We start from the raw sequence: 24,322 nt of genomic DNA on the forward strand, positions 1-24,322 counted from the left end.
ATAAAGATCTTAAAAAAAAGTCAGTTTGCACTATCTGAATCTCATACGATCCACAATCTCCATAGTTCATGGCATGCCGTATCTTCCGGAAACTCCACTATACTTAAATGACAGAACTTATAATCGGTATCAGAAGCCAAAGATAAGGAGAACAGCTACATACGGTGGTCTTGAAGTGGGACCAGAATAATAGAGTAATAGTTGCGAGGTATGGAGTATGGAATACTTATATAGTAGTGATTAGTGACTATTGAATAGTGGCAGTCACTAGAAGAAGTAAGAGTATAATAGTAAGGTACTAGTCAGACCCATCCATCCCAAAAAAAAAAGCAAACAAAAAAAATAACAAACTAATCATCATCCAGACACCATGATGTCGATCGCAAAACCGAATGATTGCAGTGACAGGAAACCGTTTTGTGGAACTGTCAGAAGAGAAAAAAGCACATGAAATAAAAATAATACACGTAGTCAATCAACGAGTGAATCAAAGGTGGTCTCGAAAAAAAAAAGCCATTATAGCCAGGTTCGGGTATTCTTCAAACCCGTCTGGTAAATATGTCCAGAGAAGAAAAAGAGTAAGGAAAGAGATCTCTCAAAAGAGTAAGATACAGGGGGGTCATCAAGACAACAGACTGACAGACAGTCGAATATATAGCGTATTTTGGAAGCTAGGACCGCACTTTGCCTGCTTCCCTGACTTCGCTCATGAAACCATCCTCGTCACCTGCAGAGGTGAGAACCCAGTAGTCACCGACGGCATTGGCGAATTGACCACCGCCAAAACCAGTTGCCGGAGCTGCAGGAGCACTGTGGCGGTCCTTAGACTTGGCTCCGAGATGGCGAGGACCCCATCCGAGAATGTTTTTGACTGTGATACGACTGTGGTCATCCGGCGTGGTAAACCCTGTAAGTTGAGACTGCAAGGAGCCCAGAATCGCGACCGCAGCACGAATCATGATCCGATCTCCCTCGAACACCCAGCAGTCCCAGACGCGGCTTATGCGCTCCAAGTCCAGACCGTTTGTGAGAAGGGAGCGGAACATAGGCTCCCAAATGTCTTCATCGGGAAGATGCAGAGTCTCGTATAGATGAGTAGCGAGGCTGGGGAACTTATAGCGTAGTGTCGCAGACGCAAGCGAATAGGTGCGACCGATGGCCCCTCGGTCCAGGGTGAGAAAGCCGACAGCAATTGGGCGATTGAGCGCGTTGGCCATGGCCAGGAAAGCAGAAGCAGGTGAAGGGAATTGAAGGACAAGGAGAGCAGCGATGGTCTAAGAGATAATTAGCTTTGGGAATCGCAGCACGAAGGCTTCAAAACTTACGTGAAGACCATAGATGTATCCCACATCACTCCGATACATAGAGTACGCTTCTAGCACATCAATCAATGTATCGCGCAACGGACCTCCTTCTTGGAACAGATTCAAATCCGGGAATGCTTTCGACGCATCGACTTGGATAGCATCAAACCAATCTCTCATTCTCTTGTTGCTTTCACCCGCATCTCCGTCAGCTGTGCGCACATCCTTGGCCCTTTGCAGTGCCTTCTTGTACGTCTCTTCGGACAGAGATAGTTCATTGCCGATGGCACGCTGCCATGTTGTTCCTCTGCTTCGAGGGGGAATACCCCGCCACCATAGTTCTCGTGTGCGGGGCTCGCTGATAACTCGATCCCAGTTGGGGTACACGTATTCGTCCCAGATATTTTGCAGCGTTTCGCGGGTGTTATCCTTCTCACATTGAGCAGAGGCGGCCTGAGCGGCTTTTCGTTTGTCTATTGTACATTCTGTCAGCGGGAAAAGTGTCACGAGTAAATACCGAGAGGAAAACAAACCAGCTTCACGCGACTGAGCCATCATTTTCTTATACTCCTTCAAATGCTTCTTCTCTTCCTTCTGGTCTTTCGGAGGAAGCCAGCTGGGCCGTGTTCTCGACAACACCTTCTCTTTCTCTTTGCTGATGGGCAACGGATCAATCATGATGTTGGATTTTTGCAGTGGGGGGAGCTCAATGGGGCCCTTTGATCCCCGCTTCGAGTCTCCATTCGAGCTCAAAGAGGACCGACCGCTCTGCAAATTCTCGCCCTTTCTGCGAACGTTCTCATCCGCATGGTGTTCCAACGCTTCGGTAATAATCTTTGCCTCTTCCGACAGATCAGACATCGCCGTATTATAGGAGTAGACCCGTGGGTTGCGGGGAGAGATCTGACCCCTTTCAGGACCTGCAGAACTCGACCGCAGCGATTGTCTTGACCGAGACGGACCGCGAGACTTGGGTGATGCCAAAGGGACACCGTTTTCTGAACCCGTGTGCGACAAGGGCAGTGGACGAGGACCGGGACTTCGGCCATCTGGACTGGTAGCGCGCGAGATAGGGCGGTCCTGCATCGGCCGGGGCGAGATCGGGACGTTCCACAGGCTGGCATCCTCAGGTAGCTCCTCATCCGAGTCATGGTATTCCTCCTCTAAATCCTTGAGAGATTTGCGGTTTGGCTGCCAGGACTGTTTCCGGTTGAGGGTTCGAGCGGGCGATGGGGACAAGCTCTGAGTAGACGGGGAGGCGGACAAGGGACGCAGCGGCGATGTCGATCGCGAACGGCGAGGTTGAGCGACCTGCAGCGGACTCGACTGGGGGGTAGCATTTGTATCCCGCCGTTTTTTCCCTGGTCTGACCTTGGGGGTTTTGAGATTCTGCTGGGACGACAGAGCCCCGTTGACCTGACCTTGCAATGGCGGAAATGGCGCCCTTTGTTTAGGGGTGGATGTGAGATCTCGGGTGGTGGTGGTCACGGCGCTCTTCCCGTGTAATCTAGCCGTGGAGGACCGTGCAATGCCACCGGCTCGACCGTATTGGGCGGCACCACCATTCATATAGGAGAGGTCGGCATCGTCCTCGAGACCAATGTCTTCAAAGTTGGAGATGTCGGTGAAGATGCCGTCGGGGCCGGAGAGTTGGGAGGAAGAATGGAAGGAGGAAGATTTGGAGGATTTGGAGCCGGACAACTCCGGCGGAGAGTTGGGCGTCGTGCAAAGAGTGGTCGTCATTTCACGTAATGGATAAATCGAAATGGGGGTGCGTATGTATGGTGTGTTCTCTGAGAATTATATGATCAATCGATTCTTGGACTGAAAGCTTGAGCCTCCACCTGTCACGAGGGACTACCGCAGTCGATCGATACCGTGAGCGATAACCGGTAAAGGAAATACAGATAAGCAAACGAATGAAGTTTCGACGAGGAGCCCGAAGGAACAGAAAGTCGAGGTATTATAAACAGGAGACCCGAAGTCTTCGAGTAGATCCAGCCAGCACAAGCGTCGAGATCGGTATTGGAATTATTATTGAAAGGGCTGGGCAGCAGCGAGAGGGAGAAGGAGGGGATTGGAAAGGGTGATCAGGAGTTAGGACCAGTCGTGACGGAGGGCGAGCATCGGGGGCCGTAAGAGACGAAACGAGAGGCAATAAAAGAGTGGAAGGAAAAGAAAAGAGAAAAAAAAAAAAAAGAGGCAGAAAAAAAGAAAGGAAAAAGAAACGACAGAGAGAGAGTGTTGGAAGGCAAAGAACTAAGACGATGATGATGGGATGGGAAAGTTGGGGATGAGAGAAAGAAAGACGACAAGCGATGAACACTGCAACCGGGGCCTCAGGCATCCAGGCACCGTGCGTACGGCCTGGTAATTTAGACCCGGTCTGGCCAATCCAGCCCGCTGCAGACGGTAAGATATACGGTTTAGTACAGACTAGCAGGGATCCAGCCGGCGATCATTGGCTGCGTTCCCAGCTTAGGACGGGCGACGATACAATCACGAACCCGCAAGCGTACGGCGATACAGAATAGATTACCTACAGTACAGACGGTGGAGCAGGGAATGTCAGGCAGTTTCGATCGCTGCAATATTCAACAGAATGACGAGGATGCATTCATGATGAGACGATGAAATGCATCAGGTTGCTTGAGATCCATTGTTGACACCCCAGATGCAAGCTGCATTTTTGCCTCCCCCTTTTCCCCTGGGCCACTCACGCCTCCTTCCACTTCCAAGGGTTCCGTGGTATGGTATGTTCGGTCGTTCCCTGGGACTATTTTGTGGCCCACGATATAGATAGATCGGTGATTTGAGATTATTGATTCAATTATTTATCCCTTTACGTCCTGTCACTTTTCCCCCCCTCCCATTCTAGCCACATGATTATAGTAATCTCTAGGTTTGAATTCTTTTCATGGTGCTCATACTCCTGTCATTGTTCCGTGCTGTCAGCCATCCATCATCCGTCGGTCGGCGGTCGGTGTTGTCGAAAACGGAAATCCTGGATGTCTTCATTACTGCCCTTTTCGGCTCCTTACTTGACTTGACTACTGTCACCAGCCAACTTGGATAAATAGCCACAGTGATCATCCCTCCATCATATGAGTTTATAAAGTTTCATCGCATACGGCAATCTTTGGTCTCTATTACAGTGCTGCATAATCAGAACCTCCATCCTCCAAAGGTCGCATTGCCACTTCGAACCACCTGAGCCATTCGTATCGCCTTTCTATCCGATTTCGGTCGTACCGCTTTGCCCAGCTGCTCCAGCCAACGCAGCACTATTGCGTACCGTGTTTGTTTGCGGTTCAACACAAACCGAAACGCTGCAGCCGCCAGATATTGCACCTGCATTTGTGATACAGAGCAGGCCACTTCGGAGTTTGAATCCGTCGCCACATCGCCCCGTTTCGAGTGTGTGAGCCGCTGCGCCAGTGAAATAATGTCCTGGATGATTCGAATCACCACATCCGGTGTTGGGTGTGCGCGTCCCTGTAGTGACTTCATGTACCGGTACATCTTCATGGCAGACGTGACCAAGTTCGCGTACAAATTCGACAGCACCCCCGTAGATGTATTGTGTTTGGTGTCGAGGTACATAGGATGCATCTGCAGCTTAAATGCAGCAAGCAGTTTCCGATGCAAGGAACGACCGGGGGCCCTTGTCAACTCCACTGTTAGTGCGTTGGAGAGAGCGGCGGCCGTTGAATCCCCTCCTTCAAGTATCCGTCCTTGATCCTTGAAGAGTCCCAGCGTAGAAGTATCGATCAGGTTTCCGCAGTAAGGGAAGAGGGAAGTTCCAACCAGTCGGGGAATATGGATCCCATCTATCGCAACTGAAAAGTTCACCAGGCTCTTCGTTGGGTTCACAGAGACGCCATACTCTGGCTGCCCCTTGATCATAACCTGCAGGAACTGCGTAGCCAAGTCTGTATTGGAAGTGATGAGCAGAAAGTCGTCAACAAGACGAAGAAGAAGCGCGTCGTCAGACTGCAAGAATCCAAGAACTTTCCGCTCTAGTTCTGCATAAAAGAAGTTGCACAGAAGACTAGACATCACCGAGCCTTGCGGGATGCCACTGCGTTGCCGGAAGTATTTCTTTCCAATCTTGACCAAGTTGTTCCGAACATGCTCATCGAGCAGGTCCAACAAATCTTCCGTGTTGTGTTCTTTATGTGCCATGGTATCAACAAAGACGGTGTTTCTTCTTCGACCGGTTGCGCCGCTAGCGATGACCTCGGGAAGATGCTGCGGCTTCATCCCAGGTGCAGCTCTGCCAACATATTTTCGCATAGCTTTGGTTTGTTTAGCTCCTTTGACGGGCCCGAAGCTGCTTAAGTCACCCTGTGGTCTGACTTCAACATGTTTCGTAATGTTATATGCCTCTTCTGAGACCAGCTCCTCGACGAGACGGACCAGTTTTCGCTGCGGGATAGTATCAAAACAAGACTGAATATCAAGCTTGACAAAGTACAGTGGAGGTAGTGACGAGCCATGCCCTTCGGTGTGTCGTTGCTCCAGACGCTCTTTGAAACATTTCAATCGAGGATAGATTTCACCAACATGGTGTAGAGCTGAGCCTAGAACATGAGGTTTCCGTGACTTTTCGTAGTTCAACATGTTGAAAATAGGGGTAATGGTTGAATTGATACTCGAACCCAAAAACCTGCCATTTTTTCCACCCCAGCTCCCCTTCACCAAGGTTCGTTTTCGGAGATTGAGAATAGGCCGGATGCCTGTAGCTTTAGGAAGAAGTCGCAAGGCGCTGTACCCTAAAGATCTCCGACCAAGCACGCGCATTGCCTTGTCGGGCTTCATTTCCTCAAACATGGACGATTTAAGTTCAGCCAGTGGCCGCTCGATCAGTCGACGCCAGACATCATGTCGAAAGTAGAAGAGACGATTTCGATGGGTTTGAGATTCGGTGACATAAAAATTTGTCCAGATAAGGGGAATTAGGATAGAGTCGAAAATGTAGTAGATGAACTCGTGTATTAGCTCCGTCCGTTTTTGTAAATCAGATAAAGAGAGCTTTCTCTCGTGGTCTTGGATCCCAGGTGGCGCAATCCATGGAATAGAAGTAATCTAGAGATGGAAGCCAATTAGATTGACTTTAAACAGCAGGTAAGGCGTGGTTCAACAAACCTTTAGTCCTTTACAAACTTGATGTAGACTCAAAGTTTCAAATCGGCGCATGCGTATGAATTGGTCGACATGTTTATGGATAATCTTTTCATTTAGTTTTCCATGTTGGCCGGTTCCATAGAAATGCGGAGGGATGAGCTTTCGTAGGACTGCTCGACAGAAAGCTGATACAGATGAAGGTGGTGTTGCATATTCTGTCAAGCTGATCTTGGGGGCAGGAACAGTTGGATTGCCTCCGGACTCGCCGTTGAGGGAAGATGGAATGGGCTGGTTTGACTGGAACCCCATTAATGCACCGCCAGGGGAAGAGTGGTGGCTAATTCGTGCTTGTGTCACCAATTGTTCAGATACAGAAGATTTTGGATCACTGCTCGGAGCCTTCGAGTCAGGCTGAGACTGCATTGAACCGAACTTCCAAGGTCCACTGGACTGTTTCAGACATTAACATTGTTTCCTTATCAGAAATCAAGGTAGAGTTTGTGGACGTACCTCGGATGGACAGTAGTATTTCAGTAATTCCACATATGAAAAGCCCTTATTCCGGCTCTGCAGCTTCTGGACCAGATTTACAGCTTCTCCCCGTAGTCTCTTGGGTATTTTGATTGGTTCTGCTCGTTGATCCTCTTCATCGGCGGGCGTGACAGACGGTTTTTGTCGTCGATGTCGCTTCAACGCCTCCGCTCGAAAAATCTCCTCTTCGCGAAAGGTGTAATCCTTGAATGGCAGGACAGTTTCACGACTATCCGTGACCGAGGTAAACACGTTATGCAACCCAAACTGTCTGGGGAAAATGTACTTCATCACATGCACAGTCTGCGACAGCGAGTCAGAGGATGAAAAACGATTGAGTACGTCTTTAGGCTTTTAGCTTGCAACGAATAATGTCCTGGAGCCAGTACATACGCATATGTTTTAATCCAAATTGCACCTCTCCTCTTGAATTGAGACTCGGACGAGCATAGAGCATGCGTCGACGGAAGAACGAAATGCTGTTAGGCTTATGGACAACCGTCTTAGGCCCGTTTTCATCCTTTTTCCTTTCCGTCTGTATTTCTCGGTCAGTCGTGGTAATGGAAACGGCTGGTTTAGAGGTTGGGTTCAGCGGATCTGCTTTTTCTAATGGCTCAAGATTTGAAAGAGGAGGCCCTAGAAACACGATTAGAGATATCATTCATTCCGTATAGTCCCAAGCAGACCCACCGCTAATTTGATAGAACATGCCCCTCTGATGGTCTATACCAGAGAAGATCCCACAGTCGAACAAAAGTCTCAGCATAATCTCCTCGCCATTGCTTCCCAAGAGGCCGAGAACATCCGTCCAAGGCGCCTGCCTCAGTGCCCGGTAGTTACCATTTGGGTACTGAACCACTATCCCAGGAATGCCACTTGCCAAAGCACCACGGTCATATTTACGAGGAGCTGCTCGTTGGAAGCCATGAGTTAAGATGTGTTGAGGTTTTTGATACGAGAAGCCAGTACGGTTGAACAAGGCTGAGATGACAAAGTCCACAATCTGCAGACGGTCAGTTTCTTACATTTGTGTTATGAGGCAATTGATATAAGTCTACATGTCTACTCGCGACAGGAGGGATGCAACGACAAGGCTCGACCAATTGATTGCAGTGAAGAATAGAGTATTGACATGCTCAATCTTACCTCTGACTGTGGACAAGCCGGCCCAGTATCTGTACTAGTGAACTGAGACTGTGACCGCGACTGAGAGAAGGAAACGTAATCTCGATGTCGTTCCTGGCTGGTTGTTGGGGAAGTCTCTTTCAAGACCCCCACCAGGGTAGTATCCAGAAGCCTGGCGATATCCTCAATCTGACCTCCAAACCGAGTGTCTTGCCCGTTTGCCTTGGGTGTAGTGTGATGGCCCTGATCGCGAGCCACCCCCAACGACTGGATGCGTCGACGACGGGACTTGGACGATGTGGGCAACTGCTGCAGGAGATACTGCCTCAATGTCACGACTTGTCTGTAGTATAGTGAGATGACAGGATGAGAATGCTGGGCTATCCTCTCGTGAGCTGAGGGGTTATTGGGGCGGGTTCTAACACAGCCTGAAGCAGGACTGGGGTATGGTTGCGAGGAATTCTCTGCTGCGCCGTCATTTTTGCCGGGCCTCTTTCTTTTCTTTCCCATGAGTGAGATTTATTTTTAATAGAGGATTAAGCTTCGTTCACATGGTATAGTGAATTCTTGTAAGTGTCAAGATTGTCCGAAGGGGTTGGAGGCTGGAGAGTGAGGCTTGACGGAGGACGCGATGGACCGACGCGACGCGACAGTTATGACACAGAACTCAATTATCAGTGACAATGAACAGTTAGGTAGGTATGTATGAGTATGAGTATGAAATATCAATATTAGTATTAATATTAGTACCAATATTAGTATCATTCTATCCATTAGAAATTAGAAATACTGTTGTGGTGAATTCCAGCCTCACGTGACATCACAATGGATCAAACTTTGAATGCATTTTTAATGGATTTGGAAGACCAAAAATGGCGGGGCCAAAAGCATCAGAAGCGATGAATGTCTCAGTTTTAGAGCAGCATTCCACACTAAAAAGTACACAATTGTAGACTGCGATGTCGATCCTCATCTACACTCCTGTTGAACATCGAGATCCATGGGACACTGGCGGTCTAGAATGCGATGACAGGAACAGGAAATGAAGTCTTGGTGTGCTGGCAATAAGCATCGCTTACATGGCACTATTGCCACTGCTCTAATGCCACGCATGTATTCTACTCTGCCCCTGTAACAGAAGTAATCAAGACATCTAAATGTTGGGCTTCATAAGTAATACATAATGAATAGACTTGTCTACCCAATACCCAGAATGCCTAACATTGCATTAGCTTTTTACGCGCGACCAGATGTTGCCTGATATCATTTGCTTATCTTGTATGACTTGTTCACTTCACTTAGGCCTCAACCCCACTCACCCCGCCTTAAGTTCTGTAGTTTTGTTCGACAGTCATTATTATCAGATTCAATATCTTCAAGATGCGTGAGATTGTATATGCCCTTGCTCTTTGAATGTGATTCAAGCTGATTATATCAGGTCCATATACAAACCGGCCAGTGTGTAAGTAGTCTGCATCGATGTAGCGATAAATGCTCATTCTCTAGGGCAACCAAATCGGGTCTGCTTTCTGGTACGTCCGCATATATGTGTTAAGATGAGAATTTATTGACAATACACAGGCAGACAATTATAGGCGAACATGGCATCGACAATGATGGCGTGTAAGTCATGTCCATTACGGATGAACTCGTTGACCAACTCTTCCAGGGCGACTGAAGCATCGGATCAACAACTCGAGCGGCTGAATGTCTACTTTAACGAGGTTAGTAACCGCATATAATTCGATTCATTCTTACATCAATCTCTAGGGAAGCACTAATACATACGTCCCCCGGGCTGTCCTGGTCGACCTGGAACCAGGCACGATGGATGCCGTCCAGTCAGGCCCAATGGGCCGTCTATTCCGCCCCGATAACTTCATCTTTGGACAAGCCGGTGCAAGCAACAACTGGGCCAAAGGCCATTACACGGAAGGTGCTGAATTAGTAGAAGAGGTTGTTGACGTTGTTCGTCGTGAGGCCGAGTTCTGCGACTGTCTGCAGGGCTTTCAAATCACGCATTCTCTCGGTGGAGGGACCGGATCGGGGATGGGCACGCTGTTGACAGCAAAGATCCGAGAGGAATTCCCAGACCGGATGATGGCGACATTTTCCGTTTTTCCATCGCCAAAGGTCTCGGATACGGTTGTTGAGCCGTATAATGCGACCTTGTCTGTTCACCAGATGGTGGAGAATAGCGACGAGACGTTCTGCATTGACAATGACGCTCTATCCAGCATTTGCATGAACACACTCAAGATTCCAGCCCCATCCTATGGCGATTTGAACCATCTTGTGTCGACGGTCATGTCGGGCATCACCACCTGCTTTCGATTCCCAGGCCAGCTCAACTCGGATCTGCGCAAACTGGCCGTAAATATGATTCCGTTTCCTCGTCTGCATTTCTTCATGGTCGGCTTTGCGCCTTTGACCAGCCGTGATTCCAGATCGTTCCGTGCGATCAATGTCCGCGAGCTTACGCAACAGCTCTACAGCCCAAACAACATGATGACAGCAGCTGATCCCCGAAGTGGTCGTTTTCTAACGTGCTCCACCATCTTGTAAGTCCATCTCTGTCTGGCTACACAAATATTCTAACCGTCCCAGTCGAGGCAAAGCATCAATCAGCGAAATCGAAGAACAAATGCGCAAAATCCAAGACCGCCACTCTGCATCATTCGTGGAATGGATCCCGAACAACGTCCAAACGGCCGTCTGCTCTGTCCCACCCCGAGGACTCAAGCTATCGTCAACGATTGTAGGAAACTCGACTGCGATTCAGGAAGTATTCAAGCGAATCAGTGATCAATTCGCAGCCATGTATCGACGAAAGGCATTCCTGCATTGGTATACAGCCGAGGGAATGGATGAGATGGAGTTTACAGAAGCCGAGTCAAACATGAATGATTTAATTGCTGAGTATCAGCAGTATCAAGAGGCGACGGCTTTTGATGAGGAGGTATATGAAGATGGGGTATATGAGGAATAAGTAAATACTGCAATACTGCAATAATGAGTCATGAATTATGAATACCAATATTCCATCAACAAAAACCGATCAACATGTCATTCACTACGCATTCAAACAGACACACTACTATACTCTCTGTTCCTCAGGCGAGGTATCCTCTCCAGACGCATCGGGATACGGTCCGAATATTGGGAAATGAATAACTTGGCGTTTGTGGAAAACTCCTGTGGGATAGTCTTAGGGTATCTGGTTCGAAGAATGAATACGAGAGTGAGAGTAAATGGACAAAAAAAGTGTGGGATTCGGATGGGAGAATCCGGTGTGGAAGAGCCCAATGATGCAATTTACGAGATTGGAGATGGACTCTTGATGATTTATAGTTTATTTAGGATCAATTAGATGAAGGTTATGGTTATTTCTGGGTCTTGGTTTACTCGATTTGGTGCCAATCTGCGTATACGAGGGTCCGCTTTTACGATGGCGTCGATATAAATATGGTCTATACGAGAGGCAATCTTATTGTCTGGGCATCAGGACTATATAAGATGAATAGAACCATATTCAAAATTCTCATCTCATCTCCATCCTCATCATCATAACTTCATCTCCTCAAAATGAAAGCCTTCCTCTGGGCCTTTGCCCTCACCTCCGCCATCTGCGCTCGCGCAAACGAATGGCACGCGTACTACCGCCTCAACCCCAACGAATACCAGACTAAATTCGACTCAATGGTCTCGCAAGGCTACCGTGTCAACTCCATCAGCGGCTACGAGCGCAACAACGAGCCAAACTACGCCGTCATCTTCGAGAAGAACCCCTGCAGTCCCGCCTGGCGCTCTCACTCCGGCCTCACCTCAGACGCATATCACGCCAAGTTTGAAGAATATCTTGACCAGGGATACCGTGTGTCGCAGGTGAATGGGTACACGGTGAACGGAAAAGACTACTATGCTGCTATTTGGGACAAGACGTCGAATAGCAGTGCTGCCTGGGTATCTCGACATGGGATGTCGACGGGTTGGATGCAGAAGTATTTCGACACGTATCTGGAGCAGGGATACACGCTTACCCATGTGAGTGGGTATGAGGTTGGAAAGGAAGCGCGGTATGCAGCTGTCTGGGAGAAGAAGAACGATGGCGCCAAGTGGGTTGCTGCTGGGAATTTGACGTCGACCGAGTATCAGGATCGGTTTGATAAATATGTCAATGAGGGTTATCGGCTGGTGGATGTGGATGGATACGAAGTGGATGGAGAGGTGTTTTATGCTGCCATCTGGGATAAATCGGCGTCAGGGCCTTGGGTGGCTAGGCATGGGATGGATTCGCCTTCGTTCCAGGCTGAGTTTGATAAATATCGGGCGGAGGGATATGTGTTGAAGACGCTGAGTGGGTATAATGTGGGTAAAAAGGATTGGTATGCTGCTATTTGGGTGAAGCCCTGATCTATTCTATCAGTCTATATATTCTAGTCAATAGTGTTATATTAATCAACATGAAGCCTTTACAGGCACCTTCAACGACAGTTGATTAGCATTCTCTCCTCTCGCCTCTACCTGGACCTGCTTTGCTGGATGAATCACAGCAACAGTCTCAAATCCACTCTTCTCGACTTCAGCAGACAGTTGCAGGTATCCATCACCACTGTATACCCGCCACTGTTGATGCTCAGGTGCTCCATTCCAGCTCATATAAACTATTGTGGAATTCATTCTATTGCACGAAAACACCGCTGGTTTCGTCTTGGGCCTGCCCATCCATGGCATTCGATATCCACGGTAGGTGCTCACTTGATTATCCCGTCCAAACTGCACCGTCATCACCCTCGATCCATCGGCGTCGTACTCGGTTATCTTGGGTTTGAGCCGTGGTCGAGGATAACATGTTGATCTGGTAAGAGCTGGTTGTTTCCATGGGAAATGCTGTATATTTCATCGCTGGGGTCGGACAACTGGCGAGATAAAGTGACCTTAGACTGCAGGCCCACGTCGAGGTAAATACCTTTTGATGGACTGTTGTGTTTCTCGATGATGGAATTGGAATTGTCATACAGGCTGATCACCATCCCGCTTGGAGTGTACGATCTGAATCGTGCGTCGTGTTGGTAGCAGAAGTTGAAATCTTCAATCTCAAAGTCTCCGCCGTGTCGTCCCTGCAGCGTCTACTCAACGCTTCCATCTTTATTCAGCCGAAGGACAGAGCAGTAGAACCGTGACGAAACCAGGTATCCGCCATCATCGAGAGGATCGACAGAGTTGATATGAAAATATCCCCATGGCTATGTTTGGTTTTGGTCCCATTCATCCAGCTCTAATAACGAGTCTGCTAGGGGAATGGCATCCACATGCCCGAGAGCACTCCATCGGTAGACAATTTCATTTGCCTTGATATCGATTTCGTAGAACAACGAACCCGCAACTTATCCAGCCTGAGATCCCCCAACCCTGGTCAAATCAGACTGCGTAACGTTGATGGCTGTCACAAGCATCCAGCATGATGGAGATATTAAAGTTTGCCTTTAGTAGTGTTGGACGAGATTTGTCGGATAACAAGGCCAAGTCTATGATATGTGAAGCTTAAGAGGACACTATTCAAATACCCTGCAATAAGCAATAATAAACCATCTACCCCTGTAGTATAGGCTAAAACAAACCGACAGCGATCGATAGAATCTCCGCCGTGGGGTCAAAGGGATCACAAGTCAACCGACATCCGAGTCCGGAACAGCGAGTCCGGCGAGGCTGGCAAAAGCAAGCATGGCTAGCAGACTGCCGATCCCTGAAGCCAAAGTGGCAATGTACTATCCATCGAGTAATAGATCGCTGGACCCTGACAGTGTTGGAAACCAATCGACTAATCGGGCAACAATGCCGGCCCCGATCTTATCTGATAATCTGATAAGCGAGAGGCGGTTTTTTCTTCTACAAGCAGTAATGACGCACCCCTCCTCCCACTCTCCGTCATGCAGACATCGCCCTCATAGGCCAGACTGCCATGCTCGAAGGATTCGACTAAGTAGGGAAGCGGTAGGGAAATGTTCCAGGCTCGGAAACTGTTATCCACGCACAGGCTGATTTGTTGGTTGTTTGCAGCAGGATCATTGGTGACCCTGGACCCCAATACCAAGACACAGCCTGACATGATTTTCATATAATAAGTGTTTTCTTTTCACCAGTCGGCAGGATGGATCACGATTCGGATTCTCGCGCTCCTCTTCTCAGCGGTAGAAGTTCCGGCGAGAGCATGCTGGGCAAGGGATTCAACGCAGCCCAGGGCGAGGCTCTGATTATGGGCACCTCGATACCGGAAATGAGCCTAACACCGGGACGAAACATACCTCTGGTGATGTGGCAGAGATTGAAGCGTTGGCCACGGTGTGGTCAACCCGGATGCTGTATACAGGATATGCGCTGTATGGATGAATCCAACTGGGACAGAAATGAGTTGAATCTAACTGTTTAGGGCGTTTTTTGATCTTCTTTGTCAATTCTTTCAAGCAGGAGACTACCGGCACGCTCTCGCCATACGTATACTCGGCTTTTGACAATCATTCCTTGATTTCCACTACCAGAGTCTTGACAAGTGTGATTGAAAGTGTCGTCAAACTGCCAATTGCTAAACTGATAGATGTCTGGGGTCGTCCGGAGGGCTTTTTGATTATGAAATTACTGTGCACTCTTGGCTAGTCGGCCTGTAGAAACGTCGAGACTTATGCTGCAGCAAAGGTAGGTCTTTTATATATGTGATATATATATATATATGTATATGTATATGTCCGTTAACCGTGCCTGCAATCCAGGTCATATATTGGGTGGGATATAATGGATGGATTACGTCCTTCACGTCTTCTTATCCGATACAACAGACCTGGTGAATCGAGCGTTTGTATATGACATTGCGGGCACCCCTTATATCGCCACGACCTTTGCCGGACGAGCTGCAGCCCAAAAACTCTACCGAGCCGGGAATTTGTGGTGGAGATTTGGAACTTTTACCATTGTCACGCCGGTTGTGGCGGCCCCGATCTTGATTCTATTCTGGGTGATTCAACAGAAAGCCTGCAAGGAGGGTCTTGTACAGAAGAGAAACAGTCGCCGGACCTGGTCCAGTCGATCAAGCATTACTTTATTGAACTTGACAGTACGTGAACTGCCGGCTGTGAGGGACTAGCGCTGACTCTACAGCCATCGGGATGATCTTGATCACTGCCGGCTTCGTTTTGGTTCTTCTGCCTTTGACACTGGCCAGTAGTCAAAACGACAATGTATTGTCGCCTGTACGCTTTTTGTCGGTTTTTAGTACCTTAGGTTTTTTCTGTCTTCCACTCATACAGTCAGTCTAACCTTGCAGCTCGTGGGATTTGTATTTCTCCTCGTATCTACAGGTGGTATTCGGAGTCAGTATGCAAGATGCAGGATATATCACCAACATATCCAGCATCGAGTCTTGCTTCTGGTCCGTTCCACTCGGACCGTACGTATATGCATTGAATACTCCGGAATAAACTCCGCACACCGAATCCAGAAAAACAAGCAACTAACAGAAACCTGATCGCAGACTCATCCGCAAAAGTCGGACGACTCAAGTGGACCGCGATGCCAGGCATGCCATTAATCCTGCTAGGCTCGGGACTGATGATCCACTTCCACTATCCACACAGCCCAATTGGATACGTGGTGATGTGCGAAATCTTCAAAGCCTTTGGCGGGGACACGCTGGTCATCTGCCACGAAATGGCGGCGATGGCAGCGGGCAGCCACGAGACGATAGCAGTCGCCTTTGTGCTGGTGGGCCTGTCGTCCAAGATCGGGGGCAGCGTGGGAACCGCCATCTCGGGAGCGATCTGGTCGAACACGGTGCCCGAGTACCTGGAGAAGTATCTCCCTGCGGACAAGAAGGGGAAGGCTATTGAGCTGTATGGGGTCCATGGCGACGGTGCTGCAGTATCCAATGGGGACGGCGGAGCGAGAGACGACGATGCATGCGTATGGGGTGGCGTAACGGCGAATGCTGATTGCCGGGGTGTCTGTGTTTGCCCATTGCAGTTTTGGGGATTACGATGTGGAAGAATATTCGGCTGAAGGGGGTGAAGCAGATTAGGGGGAATACTTTTTAGTCCGTATGCCGTATATGTCTGCCTATGTCCGAATACATAGATAGATACTCCGTATTGGATAGAGTATTGGATAGATGAGGATTCAACTATTATTTCTAATCTAAGAACAATACAATAGTCTACATCTTCTATTGTCTGTGCAAGTGCGTATAGGAAAGCGTGAGAAAGTGCGTGGCAGTAAACACGTGAGCTGCAGACGCAAAAGTACGCACACAACGCCAATCAGCAAAATCCACGCCTCGCAGCGGGAACAACCATAACCTTACAAGATGCAGAAAATCTGCAGGCGACCTGGTGACAGAGATTGATTGATTGATTGACAGACAGACAGACAGAAAAAAGACAGACATAAACGAGGAGAATGAGTTGGCAAGTCCACCGCCAATATGTGCTGTCCACTGTGATCGATTTTTTATCTGCCTTGATTCCTTGAAGGCCCGATCAAACCTTGGGCGTTTGGCTAGTTAGTAGGACTAGGATTTGAGAGTCAGACTGGTGAACTGGTCCAACCCCTAGATATCCCTTGCTCCAGTAGTTTATGATCGAGTTTTATAATATATAAATAATTATTATATATTATTATATTATATCAAATGCTAGATCGTCTTCATTTCCCAGCTGGGTAGACGAAGAGTGAAAGTGACGAAACAACCGTGTAACCTGACGAGTCTATTATTATCGGATTGTCTCAATTTGCAACCAAAACGTTCCCACTTGGAGTCTAGAATTGCTGCAGTGGGGGAAGACGAAATGGTGGAGATGACTGGTTCCAGGGAACAGCCCTCAGGTACGGAAGATTAGGAGGATTTATTCAGGAATAAATCCAGGATATCATTGATTTTTGCTTTGGCCGAGTTCTAGAAATTCCCATATTGCGGGACTTTCGGCCGCTTGTTTAGCCCAGTGGGAATCGCTGACGATCCATTTTAAATGAACTGGTCCTTTTGATTTTTGGATCCAGATTAAAGAATTCAATTTCATGCAGAAAAAATAAGAGAAAAAAAAAAAAAAAAAAAGATAGAGAGAAAAGTTGATACCTCGCTCGTTCAGACCGCTACCGTCTCATCTTCTCTTGTGATAGGTATCGCTTCTCTCGTCCTTCCATCGGCTTCGTCTATTCGTCTATCATCTTATGATCTTCCCCTGCAGCCTCTTCCAATCGATATTCGATAATCGTGATTATTATTATGATGACTATATGATCACTATTGCCTGTTCCGTGGTCTCTCCATCTTCCCCTCTCTCTGCGCCAAACAGCCTTTTCTGCTGCCCCTGTTAGACGCCGTGCAAACGTCAGTTCCGCCCTTTACCATCTTTCTTTCTCTTCTTTTCTTCTTCTCTTTCTTTCTTTCCATCTTTCTTTTTTCCCTCTTTCTCTTCCCTTTCTTTCTATCCATCTCTCCTCTTCCACCCTCACCTCCCCTCTGCACTGGCCTCCGTCTTGTGTACTCGGGGTACTCCGTACCACCTCCAATCCCCGCTCTCTGGGTCCCATCTCGTCTCAAATATGACGCTGGACTGGGGCATCTCCCGGGACGATTGCTTTGTAGCCTTAGCCGGTCCATCTGCGACCTCATCGCTTGCCGCCCTGCCGTGAACAACGCATCGCCAAAAGAACTGAACCCCAACTAGCTGCGGTGCCTCGAACAAGGAACCCTCCTCCAACCAACCATTTTTTCTTGGTCTAAAAAAAAGAAAAAAACAAACAGAAAAAAAAAAAAAAATAAATCAAACACAAAGAGGACCACAGAACAGACTTTTTTTTAAAAATAATATTTTCTTTTTCTTTCATATCGGTCAAGCATAATTCCTCCCCGTCACAAAGGATGCAAAATGTCCGGCAGCGATGTCGAACACGTTTCTTGCTTCCTTGACAGCAGCCGGCCGCACCACTTTCGGCGTCCTTCTTCCGCCAGTTCCAACCAATCTTTCTACGACGCCCCGTCGAATCTCTCTCTCGAGGCCTCTTTCGTCGCGCCCGCTTCTTCCCCTCCTCCCTCGTTTCCGACTTCGTATCGTTTGCGACCGAATTTCCTGCCTTCTCATTCTTTCGCCGTCCCCACGTCCTTGAGCGAACATCCTGATCTTCTCCAACGACAAGGCGGTCGAGCTTCTCCCGACCCCGACGATTATTATCGGCGGCATCAATCTCCATTGGCAACAGAGAATGATACTGGGGTGGGCGCAGGCAATACACTGACGGATGGGGCCAATAGCCAAGTGACCGCGGAGAAAACGTATCCTACCCAATTCCAGAGAGTGTCATCGTTGCCGGCAGACGCAGACACCTTTGAGCCTTTGCGTAGAGCCCCGGGGCAATACCGTTCGGCCTCCGACTCATCCTATAGAGGTCTTGGGCCCAAGTCCGTGAGGCCTCCCCCCGCACTAGCCTCGACCGCAAGGAATCGACAGACCTCATTTAAAGATCTAATCAACAGATTCAATCAGAACGTCGACCAGGTGCTTCCTGTTCCGCCCTCCGTCCCTTCCACACAACCGTCCCGAGCTGCGAGCCCAGTAGATAGTGTGGACGGATCGGTGCGATCTCGCACCTCTTCACGATTCAGAGACCTTCACGAAATGTCAACAAACAAAAAGCAGCCCATTGGGCGGTGGAACTCGATAGGCTCGTCGCTGCAGGAATCGCCAGAGGCTAATTTTCCGCCCCCATTGAGGGCCGCTTCTTTTGGCAGTCAAGCCCAGGTCAATCAGGACGTGTCCAACTCACCTCGACGACAGATGTTTGGCGAACTCCCCAAAGTCGACACGAACGTTAATAATTCAAACTTGGGAATTCCGTCGCATATGCGACGGCGGGGATCTGAAGGAAGTATCCCCAGTCCCAATCCAGCACTCTTAGATCAGCCCGATCAGACATTTGGTCAGACGCCCCTCACCCCCACTGCATGGTATTTGGGGCAGACTCCATTTTTAGAAGCAGTCAATACAGGTGCTGCTAGCTCGAATAATCATCGAAGGGTCCAAAGTGATTTTTCTAGAAGTTTGTCGGTCAACCACGTCGTACCAACCTCTTTGAATTCCCACATGGCGGTTCCAGCCTCCTCTCCGCCATCGGAACCGGGAACTCCTCCGCTCAGCCCGCATTCCAAGTCTCGCATTCCGATCTCCTCTCACCATACAAGCCCCGTTTCCGGGTCCGAAAAGCGTTGGCCCTCCCCTAAGGCCAGTTCGACCTTTAGCGGGCGCTCTGCCTCGCAAGTCCCCCTGCCACCCAAAGGCATTAGCCGCCTTCCCAAACCATCATCGACCTCTCCCCCTCGCATGAAAGACGATAACGAGACCACGTTCGCAACATCATCCACCGCAAGACGGGAAACCGGTCGCGGTCGAAATCGGCCCGAGAAAAACGGCCATATGCAAGCCTACATAGCGGCTCCTCCCCCCCGGAAATCACCCGCTTTGCGAAGCTCCCGACCTCGTCAACCTGTGACCAAATCTGGCCCTACCACGTCGCGGTCTAGAGTGGTTGAAACGGTATCAAATTTTCAGAACCAAGCCAACCGTGGAGACCCGCGAAATTCCAGGACGCGCGAACGAAGATTACCAGAGCTGGGTAATGTTGACTTTGCGACTAGACGGCAGAGAATTCAGCAAGCGTTCAACCGAACCGTTCAGGAGAATGAGAGAAAACAGGAAGAAGCTGAAGAACAACGTCGTGTCCAAGCAGAAGAAGAGCAGCAGGCTGACGCTCAGCCTCTCTCACCTGATCAGCCACAACACGAAAGTATCCCAACAGATATTCCGTCGCACGCTGAAGATACAGCTACCGTGATCGAGGAAATAGTTCAGACTTGTGATGAGGAGAAAAAGCCGGCGCCAGAAACAGGGGACTCCAGAGCACTCCCCCAGCTCCACATCAACACGCATGTGCAGAGGATGAGAGTAAATGCGGATTTCCATCCGATGACGGCGATGGATTCTCCCACACTGGGCATTCCTATGATGGGCAACAGGGGCCCGGAAAACAACAAATCTTCCAATTTGGCGCCTGTTTCTGCCGTTACAGCGGCGTCCAGCGATACCCATGTCACTACCTTTGACCCAGAGCCTCAAGTTGAGGTTCCTCAGCAGGACTTGAATACATCGCACCGTACTCTCTTGAGTCAAATTATGCAGATCCGCGAGGACAGCCCTAGCAGCTCGTCATGCGATGAGCCGGATTATAGCTTCTCGGATAATGACGAAAGAGAGTCTATTCCTATTATGCTGCGAAATACCGCCTATTTTGGCGACTCGGTGAACGGCAGCGAAAACCATGGTCATCGCAATTATTATATACAGCCGGAACCGCCTGGTCGTCCAATGTCGAATAGGTGGAGCATGAGCTCCTGGTCGTCCTCCCTTCGCAATCAGCACTCCACGGATGATCATTGTGAAGGCAGCGGGGATGAACTCTCGCAGGTTCCCCCATCCGTGGATGACGGTGGAATGACTACACAGTCTTGCTCTGTCGCCTCGAGTACCCCTCCATCCGTCAGCATCCACCACTTTCCTGGGTTGCTGCCTCCAACTGAGCTTGAGCAAAAGAGCGAGAATTCGTCAGGTCGGAATACCATGCTTTCTGATGGACCAAGTCTTGTAAGACAAGGCGGATGGAATTCTACGCGTGTAACACAGCTCTACTTGGAGGAACTTGCTCGTGGCAGGGGAAATAGCCTTTCGTTGCCAGGAGTGACTTCCTCCCCGGAGCCTCGCCGTTCGAACACCGAAATGAGAACAGAAGAAAAGAGAATGGAGGAAAGGAGAACGGAGGAAAAGAAAGCAGAGGAAAAGCCAAACAGTCTTACTGATGACCCTGTCATGGTGCCGAGCTTCGAGGACATTGCTCCAGATCAGATACGCCATTCGGCAACTCTTTCATTCCGAGATGACTGGGTGCATGCTTCTCCGTCCATTGCCGATTGGATGCAGGTCGCTGCTGATGATGAATGCTCGCCAGTAGAGCAAAGGAAAACTGCTACTAGTCCTTTGAATGATGGTGTACCGACACCACGTTTAATCACATCATCTAATCCACAAGCATCGAACGATGAGGAAGTCGACGAAGGACTGGGCCTGGCCATTCATGTTCAATCGCCTCAAGAGCTCGAATCCACAGAAGCTTTTCCACCAATGCCATACTACCCCCCTCCCCATTTTGAAACGCAGGAGACCAGTTCCAAGCAGGCACCCCCGCAGCTCAGCTCAACCATCGATCCCTCCCAACAGCAATACAATGGGTTGCCTCCTGTTGTTTTCGCCCCGCTGGGACTTGTTCACAGCACGGGAAGCAGCGACAACTTTTCACTCCGTCGACTTGAACCAACCCCGTCTCCGCACGCCGTGGACTCGTCGGCCACCTCCTTGGTTCCGTCGACCTCAGACTATGCCAGCATCGAGAATCAAAAGGCCTCCCCATCGCCCGAGCAGCGGCGTCTCAAGAAACGCCGACATGTCATCAAGGAACTGGTGGATACTGAGTACAACTTTGGCAGAGATATGAAAGTCGTTGATGATATTTACAAGGGCACCTCGAGCTCCTGCTTGGACCTTTCGACTGATGATGTGAAGATTCTCTTTGCGAACTCTGATCTAGTTGTGCAGTTTTCCATGGGATTCCAGGATGCTCTCAAAACAGCAGCAAAAAGCGTTTACGTGATGCCCAAGTCGCAGCGGTGGGCTAGTAAACGCAGCGCGCGCAATAGCCACTTGAACCCCAAAAACGACCCGGCGTCTGCGACGGAGCCGGAGATGTCAGATCTGGAGAAGGATCGATCGACCTTCATCGGACAGGCTTTCGTAACGCACATGTCACAGATGGAGAAGGTATATTCGGATTACCTGAAGAATCACGATGCTGCCAATAAGAAACTTCAGGCCCTGCAGCGGAACCCGAAGGTTGCTATCTGGCTTAAGGAGTGCCGTGATTGGGCGTCAGACTTGACAACTGCTTGGGACTTGGACTCGTTGCTTGTCAAGCCTGTGCAACGTATCTTGAAATACCCACTCCTTTTGACCGAGCTTCTGGATTCAACGCCTAGCGACCACCCAGATCGTGCTTCTCTCCTTACTGCGCTCGAAGAAGTCACTAGTATTTCGGTTCGCATAAACGAGCAGAAGAAGCGAGCCGACCTTGTTGGCCAGGTTGTCGGTCGAAAGCGAAAGGAGTCGGATGTCAGAGCAGGTCTATCGAAAGCATTTGGCCGTCGTACTGAGAAGCTGAGGCAGCAAGTTGGCTTGTCTGACATCTTTGAAGACAAGGAGTACGATTCTCTCTCTCAGAGACTCGGCGATGGTTTCTTCCAATTGCAAGTCGTGATGCGTGATGTGGAGATGTACACACGAGAGGCCCAAGGCTCTATGGAACGGTTTGAAGAGTTTGTCGACGCAATCGATGGATTCTTGGATGTAGCGCAATCGAATTATGCGGATCTGGAGGGCAAGTGGCGGCACTTGAAGCTGCTTGTCCGGGACATTATGGTAACAGCATTGCCTGATCATGTAAGTGTCCAGTTGTTGTTTATTTGCACGAGGATTGGAATAGCAGTACTAATTCTCATCTTCACAGCTCGGCGTTGTTCGAAAGAGTGTCATTGATCCCATGATTACGTTGCTCAAGCTGTACGAAGGACCCCAGAGGGTCATGCGAAAACGCGATAAGCGCCTTATGGACTATGCCCGATTTAAGGCTATCAAGGACCGCGGTGACAAGCCCGACAAAAAGACTACTGAGCAAGGCGAACAGTTCGTGGCATTGAACGAAACTCTCAAGGACGAACTTCCTAAGCTCTTTGGTCTTACTGCCAAAATGATGGAAGCTTGCTTGACCAAGTTCGTCCAAATCCAAACCACTTGGTTTAGCGTGCTACAAAAGAAGCTTTCGCCCGCGATCGACGCATTCCCGGATGATCTGCAGAGGATCATCAACGACTGGGCCGGAGATTTCACTTTCTCGGAGGCCCAAGTGCTATCTCTTGGCATTTGCAACGGCTCCTTGCTGGCTGACACGATTAATCTGGTGAACTTCAACACTCCCTCCACGGGAGCAAACATCGGCTCACCCCGACGGCCATCTACTACTAGTACCCGTGTTGGGTCTACTGTGGACGAATCGCCTAAGGTATCCCATGATTTCAGTGTTGGCAGCCGCGTTTTCCAGTCTCCCAGCATTGATAGCCAATCTCAAGTATCGACCGGTCGACATCGTGCTGATTCCACCATTTCCGGACGTACTTCTGAAGCACCCGAAATGCCACGAAGCCACCTTCTGCAGCAGATCACTAGTGCTCCAGCATCGTCGGGGCCCATGCCTCAACAACCGATCAACCAGGAGCCGTTCCCCAGCCTCCCTAGATTGAGTCTAGATACACCTTTCCTCGACGATGTCGCCAACGTGATTGGCCCCTCCACCTCGGCGAGCGAAAACCCACCAACATCACCTGGTGGTCGCTATTCCGGTTTCTTTTCATCCGCGATGCCCATGTCTGATGCACCAGAGGAGCCTGCGCCAGCAGCAGCGCCTGTTGAGAATGAGCCTCCCAAAGAACCCAATGTGCTGTTTCTCGCTGCTAGCATCTACGAGTTCAACATCGACCGTGCTCGTCGTGAAGCTGGGTATCCTTACCTGACCTATGTTGCAGGAGAGATCTTTGATGTCATCGCAGAGAAAGGGGAGTTGTGGCTGGCTAAAAATCAGGATGACAATACTCGCCAAGTTGGGTGGATCTGGAACAAGCACTTTGCGAAACTTTCAGGATGAAATGTATAGCCCTCCATTCTGCAATGCTTTATTTTTCGTTTCGTTTTCCTATCTTCCGTTCGAGCGTTGATTGCTTTCTCAAAAAGCTCGATACCCTCCTGCTCACTTTACATTTTGACTTGATTTTCCCCCTCCGTTTTCTTAGCCATCTATGAGGCGTTTGTTCATTTTGTCTTTCTTCTTTGGTCCAAAGGACAGTTTACGATTTGCTGGAAGTGTTCTGGTATCTTGTTTGGTTGATATGTTTTTTTCTGATATGACTGGAGAAATTGCTTTGATTTATACTTCGTCTCCTTGGTCCTTTTGAGCTTTTCGAAAAAAGACCTTGGCCTGTACATTTAGATACCCCTTATTGAACTGTGAATTGATGATTGGTAGATTAATCTTACATA

The 24,322-nt window shown here is 49.1% G+C and overlaps 9 protein-coding genes across 9 annotated transcripts; 5 read left to right on the forward strand and 4 right to left on the reverse strand.

Moving 5' to 3' along the window:
* Positions 1-425: 425 nt before the first annotated feature.
* Positions 426-3,526, reverse strand: ASPWEDRAFT_67221 (putative TBC domain protein). Its single transcript, XM_040838888.1, has 3 exons — positions 1,838-3,526; positions 1,326-1,777; positions 426-1,274 (listed from the first exon to the last, which is right to left on the reverse strand). The coding sequence occupies exons 1-3, from the start codon at positions 3,045-3,047 to the stop codon at positions 672-674; spliced, it is 2,265 nt and encodes a 754-aa protein (XP_040690563.1). The 5' UTR covers positions 3,048-3,526; the 3' UTR covers positions 426-671.
* On the reverse strand, positions 3,158-3,918 carry ASPWEDRAFT_433578 (uncharacterized protein). The gene has a single exon (XM_040836009.1). The coding sequence runs from the start codon at positions 3,649-3,651 to the stop codon at positions 3,268-3,270; it is 384 nt and encodes a 127-aa protein (XP_040690564.1). The 5' UTR covers positions 3,652-3,918; the 3' UTR covers positions 3,158-3,267.
* Positions 3,919-4,469: 551 nt separating this feature from the next.
* Positions 4,470-8,597, reverse strand: ASPWEDRAFT_107354 (telomerase reverse transcriptase; the record flags this gene model as incomplete). Its single annotated transcript, XM_040827881.1, has 6 exons — positions 4,470-6,392; positions 6,453-6,881; positions 6,942-7,306; positions 7,356-7,598; positions 7,653-7,965; positions 8,109-8,597. The coding sequence occupies 6 exons, from the start codon at positions 8,595-8,597 to the stop codon at positions 4,470-4,472; spliced, it is 3,762 nt and encodes a 1,253-aa protein (XP_040690565.1).
* A 794-nt stretch (positions 8,598-9,391) lies between these two features.
* ASPWEDRAFT_38544 (tubulin beta chain) lies at positions 9,392-11,566 on the forward strand. The gene is made up of 7 exons (XM_040834907.1): positions 9,392-9,479; positions 9,526-9,549; positions 9,594-9,619; positions 9,669-9,710; positions 9,757-9,811; positions 9,858-10,648; positions 10,695-11,566. The coding sequence occupies exons 1-7, from the start codon at positions 9,468-9,470 to the stop codon at positions 11,074-11,076; spliced, it is 1,332 nt and encodes a 443-aa protein (XP_040690566.1). The 5' UTR covers positions 9,392-9,467; the 3' UTR covers positions 11,077-11,566.
* A 47-nt stretch (positions 11,567-11,613) lies between these two features.
* On the forward strand, positions 11,614-12,628 carry ASPWEDRAFT_38547 (uncharacterized protein). The gene has a single exon (XM_040834908.1). It carries the CDS (start codon positions 11,673-11,675, stop codon positions 12,498-12,500), a length of 828 nt encoding a protein of 275 aa, XP_040690567.1. The 5' UTR covers positions 11,614-11,672; the 3' UTR covers positions 12,501-12,628.
* Positions 12,629-14,008: 1,380 nt separating this feature from the next.
* Positions 14,009-15,002, forward strand: ASPWEDRAFT_181845 (uncharacterized protein). Its single transcript, XM_040831885.1, has 4 exons — positions 14,009-14,081; positions 14,148-14,467; positions 14,518-14,780; positions 14,855-15,002. Exons 2-3 carry the CDS (start codon positions 14,239-14,241, stop codon positions 14,739-14,741), a joined length of 453 nt encoding a protein of 150 aa, XP_040690568.1. The 5' UTR covers positions 14,009-14,081; positions 14,148-14,238; the 3' UTR covers positions 14,742-14,780; positions 14,855-15,002.
* Positions 14,881-16,136, forward strand: ASPWEDRAFT_26330 (uncharacterized protein; the record flags this gene model as incomplete). The annotated part of the gene is made up of 3 exons (XM_040832841.1): positions 14,881-15,195; positions 15,440-15,528; positions 15,599-16,136. The coding sequence occupies 3 exons, from the start codon at positions 14,881-14,883 to the stop codon at positions 16,134-16,136; spliced, it is 942 nt and encodes a 313-aa protein (XP_040690569.1).
* Positions 16,137-17,174: 1,038 nt separating this feature from the next.
* On the reverse strand, positions 17,175-17,876 carry ASPWEDRAFT_433710 (uncharacterized protein). Its single transcript, XM_040836015.1, has one exon. The coding sequence runs from the start codon at positions 17,746-17,748 to the stop codon at positions 17,377-17,379; it is 372 nt and encodes a 123-aa protein (XP_040690570.1). The 5' UTR covers positions 17,749-17,876; the 3' UTR covers positions 17,175-17,376.
* Positions 17,877-17,928: 52 nt separating this feature from the next.
* Positions 17,929-24,194, forward strand: ASPWEDRAFT_67226 (putative Rho guanyl nucleotide exchange factor). The gene is made up of 2 exons (XM_040838890.1): positions 17,929-22,672; positions 22,740-24,194. The coding sequence occupies exons 1-2, from the start codon at positions 18,005-18,007 to the stop codon at positions 23,928-23,930; spliced, it is 5,859 nt and encodes a 1,952-aa protein (XP_040690571.1). The 5' UTR covers positions 17,929-18,004; the 3' UTR covers positions 23,931-24,194.
* Positions 24,195-24,322: the final 128 nt, after the last annotated feature.

This window comes from Aspergillus wentii, assembly GCF_001890725.1.
Source record: "Aspergillus wentii DTO 134E9 unplaced genomic scaffold ASPWEscaffold_3, whole genome shotgun sequence".
Classification (NCBI taxonomy): domain Eukaryota; kingdom Fungi; phylum Ascomycota; class Eurotiomycetes; order Eurotiales; family Aspergillaceae; genus Aspergillus; species Aspergillus wentii.

What these genes read in the sequence shown, in the direction of transcription:
- ASPWEDRAFT_433710 (XM_040836015.1), bottom strand. Translation starts at nt 17,748, where the DNA reads ATGAGGTCGCAGATGGACCGGCTAAGGCTACAAAGCAATCGTCCCGGG.
- ASPWEDRAFT_433578 (XM_040836009.1), bottom strand. Translation starts at nt 3,651, where the DNA reads ATGCCTGAGGCCCCGGTTGCAGTGTTCATCGCTTGTCGTCTTTCTTTC.
- ASPWEDRAFT_38547 (XM_040834908.1), top strand. Translation starts at nt 11,673, where the DNA reads ATGAAAGCCTTCCTCTGGGCCTTTGCCCTCACCTCCGCCATCTGCGCT.
- ASPWEDRAFT_67226 (XM_040838890.1), top strand. Translation starts at nt 18,005, where the DNA reads ATGTCCGGCAGCGATGTCGAACACGTTTCTTGCTTCCTTGACAGCAGC. An exon ending in TAACAGCATTGCCTGATCAT is followed by an intron (nt 22,673 to 22,739) that starts GTAAGTGTCCAG and finishes TCATCTTCACAG; the next exon opens with CTCGGCGTTGTTCGAAAGAG.
- ASPWEDRAFT_181845 (XM_040831885.1), top strand. Translation starts at nt 14,239, where the DNA reads ATGGATCACGATTCGGATTCTCGCGCTCCTCTTCTCAGCGGTAGAAGT. An exon ending in CTGTATACAGGATATGCGCT is followed by an intron (nt 14,468 to 14,517) that starts GTATGGATGAAT and finishes CTAACTGTTTAG; the next exon opens with GGCGTTTTTTGATCTTCTTT.
- ASPWEDRAFT_38544 (XM_040834907.1), top strand. An exon ending in ATATACAAACCGGCCAGTGT is followed by an intron (nt 9,550 to 9,593) that starts GTAAGTAGTCTG and finishes CTCATTCTCTAG; the next exon opens with GGCAACCAAATCGGGTCTGC. An exon ending in CTAACGTGCTCCACCATCTT is followed by an intron (nt 10,649 to 10,694) that starts GTAAGTCCATCT and finishes TAACCGTCCCAG; the next exon opens with TCGAGGCAAAGCATCAATCA.
- ASPWEDRAFT_67221 (XM_040838888.1), bottom strand. Translation starts at nt 3,047, where the DNA reads ATGACGACCACTCTTTGCACGACGCCCAACTCTCCGCCGGAGTTGTCC. An exon ending in GGCTCAGTCGCGTGAAGCTG is followed by an intron (nt 1,778 to 1,837) that starts GTTTGTTTTCCT and finishes AATGTACAATAG; the next exon opens with ACAAACGAAAAGCCGCTCAG. An exon ending in GATACATCTATGGTCTTCAC is followed by an intron (nt 1,275 to 1,325) that starts GTAAGTTTTGAA and finishes ATTATCTCTTAG; the next exon opens with ACCATCGCTGCTCTCCTTGT.